Here is a 21650-nt window from a genome sequence, read left to right on the forward strand (position 1 = left end):
ATCTCGGTGAGGCATTTTTCATTCCTGGTTTAGAAAATGTTAGGTGTGAAAAATGTATGTAAGCTTTTATTTAGCATTTTTAATAATGCACATGGATAAATTCACTAAATGGATACTAATAAATATACCTAAATAGTTTGCATTCAATTATACATTTCACAAATGAAAACTTCTGGTTCCTTCCAGAAATTTTACAACTTTTATTACTTGATACAAGTTTTTTAACCCGATTAAATTAAGCCTTTTGTTATTTATTCATTTATTCGTAGATTTTAGAACAACTACAAACGAATAACTGAATATAGTTCAATATAAATCAAAGCAGCAATTATTTTCCACATATAAACGTCGAGAGTGTAGACACAGCATAATACATAGTCTATCGTTTGCAGCAGCCGCGCCGCTCATCGTAAAAATATCTACTCAATGGCAATGATATTTTATGTATAGATACGTTATATACTCACAATATATCCAAAAAAAAATGCTTCATATGCAGTGTCAGGCACACACAAATACAATTTTCATTTTACTTAATTTATTACATTGACAGATTGTATAAGAGAGATGGCTCTAATAAAATGATATAAACAAAAAAGACAAAGATAGTTTGTCACTTCCGCGCAGGTGTAAGCAAAAGTCATAAGAATTCACCAATTAAATATAAATAAACAAATAGTTGCCATGGTAATTGGCATAGACTAACGACACAGAAGGTTCAATGCTCAGAGCAATAAACCTATATTGCTCTGAGGTTCAATGTTTTAGAATATAGATGTTAGGTTACCTGCACAAGTAAATAAATGTGACAATTTCATTTACTATTTTATGATTATTATGATGTCGTATTACAATGAAAAAAAAAATTTTTTTTGGAGATATAACTGTATTAAGTATTTATTACTAGCTGTGGTGTTCGTTTTCGGTCATCATCATTTCACCCGATAAACACCCACTGCTGAGCATACTGCATAATCCTCCTTATAGAACTCCATAAGGACAGATCTTACGCTATTCGTTTCAAGGCAGTTCCCGAAACCCGTACAAGGTCATCACTCCAACTTGTAGGATAATTATAATAATAGTGGTGCCTAGATGAAAAAAAAGGATGAAATAAAAGAAAGGATGAAGTATAAGCCTTTTTTTATCTAAAACACAAATAAAATTTATGTTCAATAGCTATTTACAGAAAAGCAAATAGCATTTTTCGTCAGTAGCGATAATCTTTTCTTTAATGTTTACGTATATTCAACATCATTTTATTTTTATTTATCATTTTATTATTGCAAACAAACATTTTTGGCATCACGATTTCATTGTATATAATAAATAGCTATATTTGTTAATTATATGCACTGGATGTAAACTGTGGATTTAAATATAAAAATAATCAAGTATTTACTCAAATCGAAATTAATAAAATAACCGTTCTATTTTCAATAATCGTATCTACATGATAATCTTTGAACACAGTGTACGCTAGCTTTGTCACACTAGTGATTGAAGCAATGTTTTATCCCTTTCATTATTTCAATACACGTGTCAAGCAAGTGTCATTCATAAAGAATTGTAAATTGTTATTTTTACTCTTAAACTGTAATAATTTAATATATTTTGCTGTGATATGATATTCCTTTATCTTTTTTTATTTTTTTGCACGAATACGTGCACTTTCTGAACACACAGGATGGCATTTTCGACAACTTTAATGTACCTATCGGCATATACGCTCACTGGGACCGGTGACAATCTGACTGATTGCATTGGTCCCAAATAGGACCAATTCACGGAATCAGTTTTGGTGCGTTGATGACGTATCTACCTCTTGTTTCTATATACAGGGTGTACCAAAAAGTAGTGATGAACGGAAGCTGAGAGGTAGAGGACCTAAAGGGCTATCCGAATCACCCCCATGTATGTTATGCGATTTTTCGTATTTTCGGAGTTATGACGTTTTTTTCAATTTTTCACCTATCGCCGAGTACGATGATATTTTCACTCATGCTGACGTCAATGATTGCGGAAGATGCTTGATTTTTTTTTGTGTGCTAAGCTGAAAGATAGGCCAATTCAGTATGGTAACATTTACTATCGTTAGATCTTTGAATGGAATAAAAAAAAGAATTAAATGGCAAGAAAGATAAAATTACCCAGTATGTTCACCACTTCAAGGGCCCGTAAAAAAATAAAATCACATAAAAAAAGTTTTCCGTTTGACTTTTAAAAACTTGCTCTATCTATCAGATAGCTACCCTGAAAATTTCATTTAATTATTCAGAAGGCTTCAATCGAAAAATTTAAATCTAAATGTGGTAAGTGCAAAAATTGAATTAACTTGATGATCATTAAAACCAATAAATAGGTGTTTAATTACCAGAAATTTTTAAAATAACCCCGCTGTTGCTCAATGCAAGTGCGACATCACCGTAAAAAGTTGTCTTTTGAATGTCTGAATGCCCTTTTATCATTTTTAATGGTTTCTTCTGCTACTATGAATTTCCGGGTTATTTCGTCCAAATTGTGGCAGTCTCTCGTCTTTGTAGTATCCCCAAGGAAAAAAATCAATAGGGTTTATGTCCGGGGACCGTGCAGGCCAGGCTAAAGGGCAAAGATACCCTGAAAGATGGATTGGTCGTTGCAGCCTGCGCATGCGCCGGTGATGCCTGCCTTAAAGCCTGGCCTCCACGGTCCCTCGACCTAAACCCCATTGATTTGTTTCAATGAGAATACTAAAAAGACCTCGGCTACTTGAGAAAATGTCACAATTTGGACGAAATAACCCGGAAATTCATAGTAGCAGAAGAAACCATTAAAAATGATAAAAGGGCATTCAGACATTTAAAAGACAACTTTTTACGGTGATGTCGCACTTGCATTGAGCAACAGCGGGGTTATTTTAAAAATTTCTGGTAATTAAACACCTATTTATTGGTTTTAATGATCATCAAGTTAATTCAATTTTTGCACTTACCACATTTAGATTTAAATTTTTCGATTGAAGCCTTCTGAATAATTAAATGAAATTTTCAGGGTAGCTATCTGATAGATAGAGCAAGTTTTTAAAAGTCAAACGGAAAACTTTTTTTATGTGATTTTATTTTTTTACGGGCCCTTGAAGTGGTGAACATACTGGGTAATTTTATCTTTCTTGCCATTTAATTCTTTTTTTTATTCCATTCAAAGATCTAACGATAGTAAATGTTACCATACTGAATTGGCCTATCTTTCAGCTTAGCACACAAAAAAAATCAAGCATCTTCCGCAATCATTGACGTCAGCATGAGTGAAAATATCATCGTACTCGGCGATAGGTGAAAAATTGAAAAAAACGTCATAACTCCGAAAATACGAAAAATCGCATAACATACATGGGGGTGATTCGGATAGCCCTTTAGGTCCTCTACCTCTCAGCTTCCGTTCATCACTACTTTTTGGTACACCCTGTATAATATCATTGCTCAATGGAGCATTTATAAGACAGAAAACGCTAATTTTTCCCGCCGCCTCGGGAAGAATAACTGATATTCCTTAAAAGGTTGCCTGGAATAATACTTTGTATTTTTGAAATTGTTTAACGAATACAGTAGGGTTTAAACATTCAACACGTACCTACTTAGACACTTGCCGTTTTATTTTTGACGTGACAACGTCTTATAATTCGATAGAGCCGGCTGCACGCACGAAAAAACATGACTCATGCGGCGTTACCTCGATCTGAGGTGTTCCATGTAGGTACGGCTTGAAGTGCAAGCGAGAGCGCGGAACGAGCGACAAAGAAGCACAATCGGACGTAATTGTCACGTTCAACTATCGTCAGTAAACCGACTTTACAGACAACCATTTTTTTGTTTTAATTCTAGAATTAGATAGATATTTATATTAAGTTAGCTCCAATTAATATCCGAATATTGATATTTTATTTTTGAAGGCCTAGGTGTTTAAAAAAGATGAAATAATAAACGAAACAACAGCTATCCTGACTGAATTATAAATTACTAGCTGTGCTCCGCGGTTTCACCCGCATTGCTCCGCTCCTGTTGGTCTTAGCGAGATGCCTTCCTTAACACGTTCACTGCGGCATGTCCAGTATCGGGCCATCAGCGACTACACCACAGTGCGGCGCCCAAAATCACAGTTTTCACCGTGGTGCGGCGAGGTTTTTTATATGTTAATCAATGACTAGAAAAGAGACAAATATATTTTTGTGATCACAGTTTGAAGTAGGACTCAATTTCGTTTAAAAATCGTATGGCAAAATATTGGACCAACGCATAGAAAAGAAACCGTTTCTTTTGTATGCGGCATGTCAAATATTTTGCCATGGACAAGCACCTCATGCCGCACTGTACTGCGAGCGCGCCGCGTGTCAGTCTCGCATAGTGATGCACCAGGACCGAAGCACTTTTCTTTTGAGTTTTTTTAAATGACAATGATACCTTAAAGGCTTTAGTTTTTTTACTTTCTTTTATTTCGTAGCATAAATGCAAAAATGTGATGACAGTTGTGAAAATAATATAAAACATTAAAACAAAAGTTACTGAACAAATTAAAACAAAAGTTACTGAACAATTTCCTGATAGTACTCTATCAAGTACCTTGTTTTATATGTGTTTTTTTTTTGTATCGACGATCTCGTTATCTGTTAACAAACAGACTGAAATATACAAAATTGATTTATATCGATATCGATGTTTTATTTTACAGTGTTTCCCATCGCTATTACTGTAAACATGCCGTATCAACGCAGTGCGGGATGGCAAATAATTTTTCACAAAATCAGGGGTTTACATTTTCCCTCATATCTTTTAAACTATTCGGTCAAACTAAAAGCTATTCATGCGGTATATACTAGACTATATATACTATTATCTGAAAAAAAAACTTTTGAAATATCTTGAAATTTCATGAAATTATTAACCTTCAAAGTCAGAAGGTGCGATGTGATAAAAATGGCTCATGACGCACAGTGGTGAACTTGCCGATGTGAAGTATGGAAGACATGCCGCAACAACGGTAAGTTTGGCATTTTAGGTGCCGCAGTGAACGTGTTAATAAATGGGCTATCTAACACCGAAAGAATTTTTCAGAAGTTCCTGAGATTAGCGCGTTCAAACAAACTTCAGCTTTATAATATTACTATACATAATGTTTTTAAACGACCGAAACAGCACCATACATTTTATTATAATATACTCAGGCATTAATCGCTCAAAAATATCTTTATATAGAAAACAGTTGTTCAATTGGTATCTAATATTAACACAACAAGTAGAATTGATCCCTGTAGACTACGTAATGTCGGTATGCATTGACTCGCAAACGAAATCTTTCACGCGTCGCCGGGTTCTGATCAAATCAGCGAGGTGCAGGTACTAAAATAGCGATTTTAGTGATTAATAAATTAATAATAATAATTGTAGTAGTATTTTTTATACGTATTTTCCACCGTCGATGACAAAATAAAATTTTAAAAGAGCATCAATTTTGACTTAGCCTCATGAAATTTTATAGCATTTATTCAGCATTTAGATTATAACAAATAGTAAAACAACTCTTTCTCGTTTATGATAGTATCCTTTATCTTGAAATTAAATTTACAGGAGAGAATAAGAAAATCATGTATTTTAAGTTTACAAGTTTTTGGCATATAACTACTAAATTAAAAGCCAAAAAGCTTTGTGAATGTTTCACGTAAGCTACTTATCTAAAACTATTATAAACAACGCTTGGAAGATGGTTAAGTAAGTGTTTTTGTAAATGTTGAAAATAATAATAAATACATATTAATGTTATAATTAATATTAATGTTATAATTAATATCGATGCAGAATCGTATATTTAGTGGCCATCCACAATAGTTGGTCTCAGCGACGCTCACAGAAGGTGACATTAGCAAAATTAAATTGATAGCTCAAATCTATCTATTTTAAGGGTCTGCTTTACGGGTCAGCGGGCAGTTACTAAGGATTTATATTTATTATCGAATTACTTGGGAATGGAATAAAGTGATATAGAAGTGTTTTTGTGTTTTCTGTTGAATGTGAACGTGTTGAGTTTGCTCTGTCTCTCTTTGTTTATTTGGCTTAGGAATTAAGTTACTTTGAACAAGGATTATTTATCTCTTAGCTAGATTCCCCGGCTTTTCTTGCGTAGTACCTAGTTACAAGTAACCACAGTGCTAATTCAGACTATAATCTATCTTTTTAGTCTTTACCAAATATAATACAACAACAAAACATAAAAGAGTAATAAACAACCATTCATTAATCCATCAAACCTGATGATGGTGATAGTGAAAATAACATTTACACAAATTACTTACCTTTTTTTTTTTTTTTTTTTTTTTTTTAAAGTGGGGAAATCTTCTTAGATACCCCCGGCTCCCGGGGATGGAGCCGTGGTTATGTCGGATTTCTACCGACTAAAACCCCACTCTGTTCCATCGCGCTGCTTTGGACGGAACTGCGGGAACGGTTACGACTCTACCGCGTGTCCCGCCCAGCAGATGCCCGTTTCCAGGCCCACCACTAGAACCCTCCTCGCTGGCGGCTGCTGGAACGAAGGCTTACGCCACCAACGCGCAGACAATGGATCTTTCCCCGCTCCATCATCCGCGTTCCCCCGAACCCCCGACCCCATCACCGTCCGGCCGGAGGGTGCACGCCGGAAGGTCCTCCGATGTGTGAAATACACGTCGGGGGACCCTCCGGCGCACTTTTATAGAGATTACCTCGCAGCCCCCACCTCACCAGAGGTGGCGGCCCTCGGTCCGGCCCCACGGACCGGATTACGAGTTGGCAGACGGCCGTTTTACAGCGGCCGCCGCCCCACACCTCTCTGCAGGAGTCTCCGCGCGTCATCACAATGACGCGTCGGGATCCCGCCCTCCGCTGCACGGCGTGGCTTGCTAAACCAGCGAGCCCGCCGCGCCGCGACCTCTGGCCGCCATCCACCGCTGCATAAAAGCCGGCTCCTCTCTGGCCCACAAACAGGACCTCTGCCGTTGGGTCAGTCGAGGCTTTGCAACCCCAACTGCCGTTCAGCGCCACCTTTGCCTAGTGGACACGGGGTCCGCCAAGCCACGACCTCTGGCCGCCATCCCACGCCGCACACAGCGGCCGCTGGGCCACACCTAGCCCTGGCCGTCGGGCCGGTCGAATCTCCCCGACTCTAGACCAGCCGTTCAGCCCCATCGCTGGTCCAATTTCGCTTCACTCAGAGGGCCATAACTCTGAGCTACTGAGCCCCTCCGCCGCGACAAGGCCTGGACCGTTGGGGGGACAAATTACTTACCTTATTAAAACATGAATTAAGGCATATTATATTCTCGTAATTTATATGCAAAGCTATACAGAAACTTGTCAACGAAACCAAGAAACACACATTCCTTGAAACTTGAACTCTGGTTGAGATGATAAGCAGTTAAGTAATAAAGTTATCATCTACATAACTATCAGTGGAGTGCCCAAATAGATTAAGCCGGATCCAACTTGTATGGGATGCGGTAATGCAACGCGGTTTTGTGGTGTACTTGTGTAAAGGTGGGGGCACAGTGAGCGAAACATACTGTAAGACTATAGGTCATCTCGTTGTTTTAGGTTATAAAAAAAACATGTTTCGTATAATATAACCGACATTAATTGTTAATTTCTTATTTTATTATCTTTATACTTGATACTGATATGTTATTAGATTTTCCGGGTAGTACAAAGTTCAAAGTCAGTCAGGCTCAGGTCTCATAATTATATAAAATCCTATCCTATCTTATGCATTATACAATCCTAGAATTTGATGATTAAATTTCTTACTTAATTCTCTTTAATATTTCACACCATAATTATATAGGTAACCATAATCACAATTTCGAATGCTAAAATAACTTTATTGGTTGAACGATTTGGATGAAATTTGGTACAGAGATATTTGGAGACCTGAGAAAGGAGATAGGATAAGTTTTATAATAATATTATTATGTAGTATGGTAGTATATAAACTGGTTTGGAAATCAATAAAATTTTAACAACGAAGTTAAAAATTTAATTATAAATATCTCTCAGTGTACCTCCATCCCAAGGCACCCGAACGCCCGTGTTGCACTCAGGAAACAAGCGGTATTAGTTCCCGGGAAATTATTTCAAAGTGAATTTTGTATAATTTCACACTTATACACCGGAGAAGTAAATTAAAACGTGGACATAAATAAATGCGAGCTGCAGGCACCGCCAGTTTGTCGCTGCGGACATTTTAATGATATTCTTATACATTGTGGCTTTGTTCTAGCTTGGCTGTGTCGTAATGTAGCTTTATAGGTGTTCTTTTAGTATTTATATTGAAAAATATATTTTTATATTAATGATAATATATAAAATAAAGATATGTTTGATTCAGAAGATTGATTTAATGACTCTAAAGAACACTATACTAATGATTGATGTTTGATTTGAAACTATGCATCCATGTTATACTAAAAGTCAATCTGTTTGTTTTTCACGGACTCACGATTTTACAAACATTATTATTGAAAAAAATAAAGGTGATTTTGTTCACGGGTGAAACCTTAAACCTTAATAACTTTTTTTACGATAAAAGTTAAATCAATAATCCATCATACCTTTTCTAACTGAAAACAAAAGAATCACAAATTGTTGCGGATAATTAAGAAAGTTCGCGAGTTGTATTATACTTTCCCAGGTTACATTTTTCATACTATCTACTTGTGAAGTAGTTACAAAACTTGTTTCGCCTACAGCTTACCGCTATAATCTGCGATAACTTCGAAAAGAAACAGAACTTGAGTATAAAATTCAATTCATTTGAAGTTATATTTAAATTGGATTTATTTATATACAACCTCCTTGGGATAACAAGTCCTTGAGCAATCGAGATTCTTCGGTTCGATTACTTTCAGAGGCTAATTAAAATTTCGGTATCACAGAAAATACTTCACTTAAATCATAAATGTATATCAAATCCTTCAGAGGGCTTGGATACTTTATTTTCGACCTTAAAGGATTTGTTACTATGAGAAAAATATTATTCAATCAAGCTAAGGTCTATTTTGTTGAAAATTACCTAATCTGCTTATATCAAAATCTTGAATAAGCGAAACGAATAAAAAAGCAACAAACATATAGATAGATACAGTTAAAGCACTAATTTTTAGATTATAGTATTTTCTATATGAACCTTATTGCGTTACTTGTAAATTAGTTTGCTCTACTTTTTATTGATTTAAGAATTCTAAATAAGGAAAAGTATGGAACTTTCGTTTCATACGTTCATAAAATTTAAGTTGTTATGAGGTTGTACAATCCTTCGGAAAATAGCCCATATGTGCGAATAGAGCATTCATTTCCCCTTAAATAATGTTGGATATTTCCAACCATAAGCAATACTATGCGGTGTTTAGGGCTGCCTTACATTCGCAATAGGTTCTGTGTAGCTTAGGAGTTAAACACAGTTAAAAATAATTAAACCAATAATTAACTAACTAGATAATGTATTTGTGTTAAAATAATATGTTGTGTTATAATTACAAAAGAGTTACAATTTAATAGTTTAGGATGCATTTTGTACTACTTGCTACACGTTTTTGCGGCCGAACACCTGAATTAATTTGTATGAATTTTGATAAATTGATAGATATAGCAATTTGGAGCTTTAAGTTGGATTTTTATGGAAAGGTTTTATGGTACGACAAAGCAATGTAAATAAACATTATATATTTTATTAGGAAAATAAGTACTGAATTAGTATCCTTAGCTATAATACTAAACCACTACACTGGTCGTTAAGCCCGATACGAGTTGTTACAAAGTCGTATACCTACTTAACTAGTTTAAACTAATGTTGTTGTAACTCTTAATGTTATAATGTTAGAGGGTATTTGCTAGCAAATTACTTGATTTTTGCAAATATTTTAAAGGTTATATTATTAAATTATATTGTTTCGATAGAATGTAGTAACGTTAATATCACAAAACAGTGATGGTATTCAAAGATTGTAAATAATGTGTAGGTACAAAATCCATACTAATATTATAAATGCGAAAGTAACTCTGTCTGTCTGTCTGTTACTCAATCACGCCTTAACTACTGAACCAATTTGCATGAAATTTGGTATACCTAGAGATATTTTGATACCCGAGAAAGGACATAGGCCACTTTTTATTGCGAAATATGTACAATAATATTATGTTGTAGTTAATAATATCAAATCTTTTTTATTTCTTACTTTTCCGTTTTTGAAGTCGGTTGTTTTTAACGCAGTTATTTTTATTTAAAACTTTTTAGTGTATTTTTCAACACGAATCAAACGAGCCCTCGATAAAGTTGAGTCAATATATTACTGAGTTCCTATGGCCACATTCCGATTCCATCATCAAATCAGCTTCATGTCATGATAATGTTTCATCGCTATCAAATTTACATACGTATACAAAATTTCAGCTCAATCGGTAACCGGGAAGTGAATCAAAGTTACATGCTACATATCAACTTAGTCATCGAGTACAGACAAAAATGCTCATAAAATAAAAACTACTGGGCCTATCCGAAAAAAAAATTATGGGACCAATTCGACACCATCCCGCATCGAACAAAAAAAGAATCACGTAAATCGGTTCAGAATAGGGCATGCAGAACCGGATCCGGTTCCAAGTTTCTGAAACCCGGTTCCAAATCGAGCTCAGAACCGGGTAGAACCGGGTTACCCGGTTCTTTTATAATACCTCGGAAAAAATACGAAATTAAACAAAAGTAACTGTAAAAATACCTGATAGGCCTTTTATTTTACGCGGCTTGTGTCTTATTTTATTAAATTTATAAAGAAACAAAATTTCAATACTTCTCTTTATTTATCAGTCTTATAAAAGTACCTTGGCCCTTAGTCAAACGTCAGTATCGCCAAGGAATAGAAATTGCTAACGCTAATTATTGACATAAGCTCATGATATTTTGGTAATGGTTCGGTCACACTACCAACGACGATGACGACCACGACCAAAATTCAAATCTTGCCATAATTTATTCAAAATAAAATATTAAAATCTCCCGTCATTACGGTACTCGGAAAAAAATTAATTCGAGGTCAATTAATAAAAAATAGTTTTTTTTGCGGTTTTCGGCGAGACGGTAAGTTTATCATACAATCACCTGGAACCAAAATTGTACATCATAAAATTATCTATAAAAAAGGTTAAATGCTTTTTTTTCCTAGGAGCTACCGTTTCTACGAAAAACCTATTTTTTTATACATTGATCTCGAAAACATTTTTTTAATTGTGTTTTGCACAATTTATTTAATTTCGACTGGATGAAAATTTTGTTCGTGGTCGTCGTCGTCGTTGGTAGTGTGACCGAATCCTTAGGCAAAACATCATACGCTTATGTCAATTTGTATCGATAGCGTATTCTATTCCTTAGCGTTTTGACGGTTGTCTCGGCGCTCTTGTTATCATAATATCACATAAAAACATGACAAGTACCCAGCTGTAGGTTTTGAGTCCCATGCGAATGTCGAAATTTGCGAAAATTTTCAGTATTTACGGCTGTATCTTTTGAAGCGTTGGCTTGTGAGTTCGACTTTTTCACATAAAAGGGACCGGAGACTTGAATATTCGATATAAATTTCAGCTTGATACCAAAAACAAAAACATGACTGATCATTATATGAATCAGTAAAATTAACAGCTTTTCAAATTCACGAGAAATCTAGTAAAAATATTTCTGTAGCCTAATTTTTGTCATTTTCGAAGCCTATTTTTTTTTGTAATACAACCGTAGGAAACTTTATAGCATCTAAGGTTAGACAACCAATCGGAGCCACGCTTGAGGCGTGGCACGAAAATTCGCGATGCACGTGAGTCTGACGTTGCCAGATACAATAAATTTGTTAAAATAATGCAGCAAAATATAAATAATACTTTATATTTTAATATTTTGGTCGGAACCGGGAGAACCGGGTTTCATAATATTCGGACCCGGTTCTCAAGATCATCAAAAAACCCGGGTTTACCCGGGTTTTTCGGAACCGGGTAAACCCGGGTGCATGCCCTAGTTCAGAAACCTCGGAGTAATCGGTGTACATACATAAAAAAAAATATACCGGCCGAATTAATAACCGCATAAAATCGCATGGAGAGCTTAATTTTCATTAAAGGCTCTAATCGCACGGAAAGCTAAATTTTCACAAAAAGCTCTAATCGCACGGAGAGCTTAATTTTCGCAAAAAGCTCTAATCGCACGGAAAGCTTAATTTTCACAAAAAGCTCTAATCGCACGGAGAGCTTAATTTTCATAAAAAGCTCTAATCGCACGGAAAGCTTTATATTCACAAAAAGCTCTATTCGCACGGAAAGCTTAATTTTCACAAAAAGCTCTATTCGCACGGAAAGCTTAATTTTCACAAAAAAAACTAATCGCACGGAGCTTTATTTTCACAAAAAACTCTCATCGCACGGAGAGCTTAATTTTTCTCATTAAGCTCTAATCGCACGGAAAGCTTAATTTTCACAAAAAGCTCTAATCGCATGGAGAGCTTAATTTTCACAAAAAGCTCTAATCGCATGGAGAGCTTAATTTTCACAAAAAGCTCTAATCGCACGGAAAGCTTAATTTTCACAAAAAGCTCTAATCGCATGGAGAGCTTAATTTTCACAAAAAGCTCTAATCGCATGGAGAGCTTAATTTTCACAAAAAAGCTCTAATCGCATGGAGAGCTTAATTTTCATAAAAAGCTCTAATCGCACGGAAAGCTTTATATTCACAAAAAGCTCTATTCGCACGGAAAGCTTAATTTTCACAAAAAGCTCTATTCACACGGAAAGCTTAATTTTCACAAAAAAAACTAATCGCACGGAGCTTTATTTTCACAAAAAACTCTCATCGCACGGAGAGCTTAATTTTTCTCATTAAGCTCTAATCGCACGGAAAGCTTAATTTTCACAAAAAGCTCTAATCGCATGGAGAGCTTAATTTTCACAAAAAGCTCTAATCGCATGGAGAGCTTAATTTTCACAAAAAGCTCTAATCGCACGGAAAGCTTAATTTTCACAAAAAGCTCTAATCGCATGGAGAGCTTAATTTTCACAAAAAGCTCTAATCGCATGGAGAGCTTAATTTTCACAAAAAGCTCTAATCGCACGGAGAGCTTAATTTTCACAAAAAACTCATCGCACGGAGAGCTTAATTTTCACAGAAAGCTCTCATCGCACGGAGAGCTTAATTTTCACAAAAAACTAATCGCACGGAAAGCTTAATTTTCATAAAAAGCTCTAATCGCATGGAGAGCTTAATTTTCACAAAAAGCTCTAATCGCACGGAGAGCTTAGTTTTCACAAAAAGCTCTAATCGCATGGAGAGCTCAATTTTCACAAAAAGCTCAAATCGCACGGAGAGCTTAATTTTCACAAAAAGCTCTATTCGCACGGAAAGCTTAATCTTAACAAAAAAGCTCTAATCGCACGGAGAGCTTAATTTTCACAAAAAACTAATCGCACGGAGAGCTTAAATTTTCACAAAAAGCTCTAATCGCATGGAGAGCTTAATTTTCACAAAAAGCTCTAATCGCACGGAGAGCTTAATTTTCACAAAAAGCTCTATTCGCACGGAAAGCTAAATTTTCACAAAAAAGCTCTCATCGCACGGAGAGCTTAATTTTCACAAAAAACTAAGTGCACGGAAAGCTTAATTTTCACAAAAAGCTCTAATAGCACGGTGAGCTTAATTTTCACAAAAAGCTCTAATCGCACGGAGAGCTTAATTTTCACAAAAAGCTCTAATCGCATGGAGAGCTTAATTTTCACAAAAAGCTCTAATCGCACGGAGGCTTAATTTTCAAAAAAGCTATAATCGCACGTAGATCTTAATTTTCATTAAAAGCTCAAATCGAACGGAAAGCTTAATTTTCACAAAAAGCTGTAATCGCACGGAGAGCTTAATTTTCATAAAAAGCTCTAATCGCACGGAAAGCTTAATATTCACTAATAAAAATAACTGCGATAAAAACAACCGACTTCAAAAACGGAAAAGTAAGAAATAAAAAAGATTTGACATTATTATTTACTACATATTATTTATATGTGCTATTTATTAAAAAGGTTTGATGTCGGTGCACGGGCTTAATACTAAGTGCTTAATGTTCGGCACCAACTTCAAACCTATTTTATAAATAGCACATCAAACTCAAAACTCAAACTCAAACATTCATTTATTCAATTAGACTACTATTTAGTAGCACTTTCGAATCGTCATTACATAGTATTTTAACATTTACCACCGATTCGGAAAGCAGTATCTATGGAGAAGAATCGGCAAGAAACTCCATAGTTGCTCTTTTAAATAATGTCAATAAATTTACATAATATGTAACTTATATCTACCTAACTACATAATATGCCAAAGAACTGTCCTGTGGTTTTTACGCGACAACCCTCCATGGGTCTTTATCGTCCATATATTCCTGAATACTGTAGTACGCTCTCTGAACTAGTACATTTTTTATGTAAGTTTTAAATTTAGTACTACTAAACTCTTTAATATTATGAGGAATTCTATTGTATAAGCGTATACCTTGACCCATAAATGAATTTTTAACTTTAGCTAATCGGAAAAATGGCATTTCAATTCTATTCTTGTTCCTTGTGCCATAATCGTGTCTATCTCCTACTCTTGTGTGTAAGTCAGAGCTTTTGTGTACATGCAAAATATTATTAAATATATACTGTGATGGTACAGTAAGGATACCAGTATTCTTAAAATGATCTCTTAGTGAGTCCCGAGCACGTAAATTATATATAGAGCGAATGGCTCTTTTCTGTAAGATAAATATAGTTTCTATATCTGCAGCCCTGCCCCACAGTAGAATTCCATAGGACATAATGCTATGAAAGTAGCTGAAATAAACCAATCTGGCCGTATCTTCATCGGTGAGATGCCTTATTTTTCGGACTGCATATGCAGCAGAACTGAGCTTACCTGCAGCGGTGTTGACATGGGCTCCCCACTGTAGTTTCTCGTCCAATGTTAACCCTAGAAATACAGTAGACTCAGTAGGATGCAATACCTCCCCGTTCAAGGTAATATCTCTGTTCAACTTTTTTACATTAGGAAGTAAAAATTCAACACAAGTGGTTTTTTTGGCATTTAATAATAAATTATTGGCAGTAAACCATTCAGATATGTGTAAAAGAGCACTGTTCACTTCGTCAACATTTGGGTCATGCCTATCCACATTAAAAATTAATGAGGTATCATCTGCAAACAGAACTATTTCACACCTATCCTGCAAATAATAGGGAAGATCATTGATATATACCAAGAACAAGAAGGGACCTAAAATTGACCCCTGTGGAACACCAATGTTAATTGACGCACCGCTAGAACGTTCTCCATTAACAACTACAGTCTGTATCCTATCATGCAGGTATGACGCTATGAGGTTCTGGGCTTTTCCTTTAATTCCATAGTGATTAAGTTTACGTAACAAAGTACAATGTTCAACGCAGTCAAATGCCTTGGAGAGGTCACAAAATATCCCTAGAGCATTTTTTGAGTTTTCCCATGCCTTATATATATGTGTTAGAAGTGCAACTCCAGCATCTGTGGTTGAGCGCCCCTTTGTGAAACCAAACTGTTTGGTGTGCAGTAAATTATTATTTGCAAAATGACTACTCAATTGGTTTAATATTAACTTCTCGAATACCTTACTTAATGTTGGTAAAATAGAGATAGGTCTATAATTGTTACAGTCTTCTTGATCGCCCTTCTTAAATAAAGGTATAACTTTACTAAGCTTTAGTAAATTAGGAAATGTACCATAGTCACAACACTTATTAAATATGGAAGCTAAATTTTTCGCAATATTTTCTATTATATTATTAACTAAATTTACGGACATTCCCCAAAGATCACAAGTATTTTTAAGATTAAGCGTCTTAAAGGCAGTAACAATATCATTAGCAGTTACGTGTCGTAATTCAAATAATGTACTGCACTCCGCAACATGGTCCCTCAAAAAGGTCTCTGCAAGTGCTGAAGACGAATTTAAACTATTAGTAATAGTAGCAGGGACACTACTGAAGAATTCTTCAAAAGCAAGCGCAACATCAGCACTTTTGTCAATAACCCTGTCATTATTTACAAGTTTTATGGTATTACTTGATTTGCTTTTACCCATTTCACCATTAATAATTGACCAAACTGTTTTAACTTTATTATCAGAGTCGCGTATTTTTTCTTTGATATACAAACGCTTTGCAGTGAAACAAACTTTTTTAAAAATTTTTGAGTAATTTCTAACATAACTAAGAAAAGATGGGTCTTTATTATATTGCTTCATACCATATAATTCATAAAGAATGTTCCTGCACCTATGTATACTAGCTGTCGCCCATTTACTAAATGGTAAATCCTTGGTAATATTTAAAGATTTAACTTTAAATATTTTTTCAAATTCTTTATGTACTAAATTAAAAAGATTTTTAAACATTTCACAAGGACTATTAGGATAGGATTGATCATTTAGTACGGGCAGGTTTTTATTAATATTATTCCTAAATTTATTAATGCCTTTTTTAGTTATAGGCCTAACATTAATCCTTTTAAATGTAGGTATGCAATCCCATTCAAAAACTACTTTCTGGCCACAGTGATCCGAAGTCAATGTATTGAGAATATTTTTCTCTAAACAGATGCAGTCACAGTATATATTATCAATACAAGTTGCAGAAGTAGGTGTAATTCGTGTGGGTTCGTTAAAAAGTTTATATAGATTAAATGACTGAAACAAATTAACAATTCGTGTAGCCGTTTGTGTTTGTAAAAGTAAATCAATATTAAAATCACCACATACTATAACTTTTTTTTTACTCCTGCTTAGACGCTTTAATATTTCTTCCATGACTGTCTCAAACATATTATAGTCACTGGAAGGGGGTCTATAAACGCAAACAATAATATAACGCTCCAGCTCCACACAGGACAGTTCAATGGTCCGTTCTACAGAAAGACTAACAATGTCAGTTCGTTCTTTACATTTTACACTATCATGTACAAAAATAACAGAACCTCCGTGAATAGCCTGTGTCCTAAAGTATATACTTTTTAATTTGTAATTTTCAATATTTACTAACGACTGACATTGTTTAAGCCAATGTTCTGTTACACAAAATATTTTAATATTGTTATCATTCAGAAACAATTCTATTTCTAACAATTTGCTAGCCAAGCCTTGAATATTTTGATGCACAATGGAAAAACACTGCTTAGCTGTTGTCTTATATACTAGTTTAAATCTAGCTTAGGGCTAGATTGTCTGTCTACACTTAATCTAGGTTGATGTATAAAATTACTACTACATAAAATTATAGTAGATCGATGGTCTGATACCGAACATGTACCAGACTGGTTAATATTATATGCTATTAACATAGCAAGTTCACGCTTATATCTATATGGCAGATACACTGTATTCTTTGTCAAAGTAAAAGATTTAATACATGAGTTAATGTCAAAGTAAATAAATGCATCACGATGATGATTTGTTAGGTTATACAATTTTAAATTCATATTATAAATTAATCTATTTTGTTCTTGTGTCAAACCAGGTAGGTATGGCAAGGTACACAACATAAATTTACATTTAGTCTTACTACTAATATCTAACATTTTTTTTAATCCTACATCAATATCCTTATTATTTATATTTAAACTGTCCCCATATAATATAATTACAATATTATTCTTATTAAAGCTGAAATGATCCAGTGATTTGATTATATATTTAAATGAACTGTTAGGCGTACAAACATTAGTAACTTTAAGCCCTAAGTTGTTGAGCATAGCGCCAAATCCCTGACCAATATTATCTGACAACATAATTATTTCCTGCTTTGAAAGGTATTTAGTATTACTGGTTGGAATTGTGGTAGTGGGTTTAACACTATGTATGTCTGTGTAGTCAGTCTTATGGGGCGACGGTTGCTCATTGTCATTGTTTGAACACTGACATACATATTTATTGGTCAGCGACTCAAAACGATCCATATTCTCATTGCTCAACTTAATAAGATAATCTGCCTCTTGTATATGCTCATTAATTTGCATTTGGGCAGAAGAGTATTTCTGGTTCACATCAGTTAACATTTGACTTAAGGAGTCTATCTTCTCCTTAAGTTCAGTTGTTTCTACATCATATAAGATTTTATAGTATTCTAGATCCCTATGATATTTATCTAACTCCTGAACAAGGTTTATGTTGTCTTTCTTTAGTTGAACTATCTTTTTTAAAGAACTCTTTCTAACAATAGATTGCGTACGCTTGATGAATTTACTTATTCTAAGATATTTTTTTAACTTCTTATGCGAAGAGAAATTGAATTTTTTAAAGTTTATAGAGCCACTTAACTGTCCACATTCAATTAATTCATCATGAAGACTACTTGGTGTGTTGCATTGCCGCTTGGGATTGTCCTCTTGCGCTTCCATTAAGCTACATTCCAACTCAGCGATACGGCTAAGAGCTTTCTCATGGTCACTAGAGCACTGCTGGAAGCTGTCCACAACGTCTTGTAGGGCTTTGCACTTGTCTTCACTATAAATGTATTTCATGTGTAGTTCAGCCAGCTCGGCCTTAAGAAGAGAGTTCTTTTTTATAATTCCTTGAATCTCTAATTCACTTTCATCCCGCTCTTGTATGAGTTTTTCACATAAAGATTGTGAAGCTTTTAAATCATGGAGTGTAGCTTTTAATTTATTCTCCATGTCCTTAGCTACTGCCTTGCGGGTCAGCATGTTGTACTTTTAAGTTACTGAAACAGATGAAAGGAAATGTATGAGATAATTATTCCTGAATACTATTATGATAGAACTGAATGTTGATATTAAGTGATTAACGGTATGATGTAGTAAAGAGTAAAGAATAATATTGTCTGGGGCGATAAGTTTTTGTCTTCTAAATTGCTTCCAACTTGTCAAGCAAAGTGAGACGGTAACTTTTATGCCAATGTATTTATTGTGACGTAGCTCATTAAATATGAGCGGTGTTAGTATTACAAATGAATGTAGGTGTCGTATATAATTAAATATGAAATTTTAAAACTAGTACTCCCCTGGTTTATTGGAGAAGATGTTTGAATTCGGATAACCGTTGACACGTTGACCTCCGCGTTATACAAAACGTTGCGTAGATCACATAGAAGGTGTGTTTCACAATTATTTTCACTTTTATATCAATAAAATAGTTAATAATTACTAATATTTACTATTTTAGCACTAATTAATTAATTTTAAGGTGATTGCAACGATCTGTTCCCAGCCAATATCCCGCTAGATGGCGCTGAATTCTACATTTCTAGTTTATTTGAGTTTTTGCGTAATTGGAATAGTCATCAAACCTAGGAATAGTCATGGCGGTTACTGAATATTATATTTTATTGAAATATGTTATATCATTGCCTTAAAATCCACCCAATTCGGTAAAATTATGCGTTTTAACATCTGTCATTGCATACAGGGTCGTTTACACACACAGACGTATACAAAAATGATAAAGATTTAACTCTAGATGGCGTGAATGTAAAGCGCGTCACACACGGTGAAGATACTACCTATAATATTTTATCTAATCTAGTAATATTTTATATTACAGTATCTTAAGGTATCCGGTATCAGCGTTCTGACCATCATTTTTCTTTTTTCGCTGTAGAACCGCCATCCTGTTACAAATGACCCACAAAGGAGAATGACCACGGGTGGTATCGGTAAAATTTTAGTTGTGCCACGTATTCGTTATATTGTTAATTCCTATTTGTATTTATAATGATCATATGTATCAATATTAAGTCTTAATTAAACCGGATAAATTGAAATAATAGTAAAAGTAAAAGTTTTTCTTTTGAAACATGTATGAACTTTCGCATTAGTAGGAAGTAGGATTGTTATAAAAATAAAAGTTATATTTGTTGGCGTAAACTATTTTATTGTAATTTTGGGAAATAAATAATGTCAAAATTGATTACCTACAATAAAACGCAGTTTTATTTTATTACCTACATTACACTATTGTTTTTTTTTAATCAAAACATGTATTTGAAGTAGCAAATATGATATTATGCTGATCCAAGCATTTTCACTCAAAACTAATATCAGTAATGATTTGTAAAAGTAAATTATTTCAAAATACATTTCATAACCAACAAGTAAGAATAATTATTCATACAACAACAAATCAAAAACACTATTTACTATGGAAAAAAAACCAGGAAGGTGAAAAACATATTTACGATTTCGATGCACTCGACTTTTAGTAAAATAATAGGTAAAAATATTATTATGGTTTTGATCACAGACATATCTGTGGTTTTGATTTTAGCTACTAGTATCAGAAAGCTGCGTGTTCAATGCACGTCGGGGTCCCACAACTGTGGAGGAAGGAAGGTAGAATACCTCCATCGAATAAGTGAAGTTTCTCGACATACTCGATTTGCCGGCCGGCCTCAATGAAGATTGTCCGAAAGTTGTATATGTGCTCTGTAACGAAAAAATTTCGCTAGCGCGATTCAGAGTGAGGTGTCGTACAATATACCTAATGAAGTTTTTCATCTTTTTATTTTACTGCAAATACAAAATAAAAATTAAACAATGGTAATGTAAATTCTAAACAAACTACTACCAAAATACAATTAGAACAAAAATCATTTGACTTGTTTATTTCACCCAGAGGCCAGAGGCGGCTCGTGACAAAATTGTATACCTAGGTGTTCACTTGAAATAAAACAACGAAAATACAATAGCGTTCGGGATGATTTATTACAAAAAAATGAGCACCACATTTTATAAATGTCTATAACACTAAAAATTACAAAGTACAGGCTATTTCAAAACGAATTCAATGACTAGGTATCAATAATTAGTAAATCACCGAATTTGCATTCGCGAGCGTAGGTATCCATAGTGTTTGTCACTGACGGTCACTGACCTCTATAACTTATAGTTATAGAGGTCAGTGGTGTTTGTTGTGTAAACATGTATGTATTTGAGTAGTTAGTAGCATATTATATTCTGAATTTCTGATCCATGCCTATTCACTCAAAACTAATAACACTAATGATTTGTAACAGTAAATTATTTCAATAGGTAGGTATTTGAACATTTCCCAACAAGACGTAAGAATAATTATTCGTAGGTATACAAGATACAATAACAAATCTAATACACTATTTATTATTTTATTATTTACTAGCGGTCCGCCCCGGCTTCGCCCGTGGTACATGTTTACGTTTTCTCTCCATAAGAAGTAATAGCTAGAGAGCTAGCGCAAAGCTACCTGTATGTATTTGACCAGACCTGGATTTTTGTGTGTTGATTCCCCTATACCTACTATACATGAGATGAGGAGTCACTAAGCCCAGAGTGGTGGACGGGGCGCGCGCTTAGGTAAGACAGGTGGAAATTTTTGGCGAACTTTGAAACCATTTGACCACGTCTGCCATTTTGATATTTGAAAATAGATTATTATTACTATCGGAAAATAACAATGGCAGACCATTATCACGCGGATAACATTCTGGCAGACACTTATGAAAGTGCTGAAAAAAATACAATTTTGAAAGTATTTGACCAGATCTGCCATTATATATACATATATTTTA

The 21650-nt window shown here is 34.5% G+C and overlaps 1 protein-coding gene across 1 annotated transcript; it reads right to left on the reverse strand.

Annotated features, from left to right (window-relative positions):
• Positions 1–14191: 14191 nt before the first annotated feature.
• LOC149484981 (uncharacterized) lies at positions 14192–19286 on the reverse strand. Its single transcript, XM_089699701.1, has one exon. The coding sequence runs from the start codon at positions 18790–18792 to the stop codon at positions 17284–17286; it is 1509 nt and encodes a 502-aa protein (XP_089555827.1). The 5' UTR covers positions 18793–19286; the 3' UTR covers positions 14192–17283.
• Between the last annotated feature and the right edge of the window lie 2364 nt (positions 19287–21650).

This window comes from Colias philodice, chromosome 10 (assembly GCF_061535455.1).
Source record: "Colias philodice isolate Cphi_HAF_F1 chromosome 10, ilColPhil1 Martin Lab GWU primary, whole genome shotgun sequence".
Taxonomy (NCBI): Eukaryota; Metazoa; Arthropoda; class Insecta; order Lepidoptera; family Pieridae; genus Colias; species Colias philodice.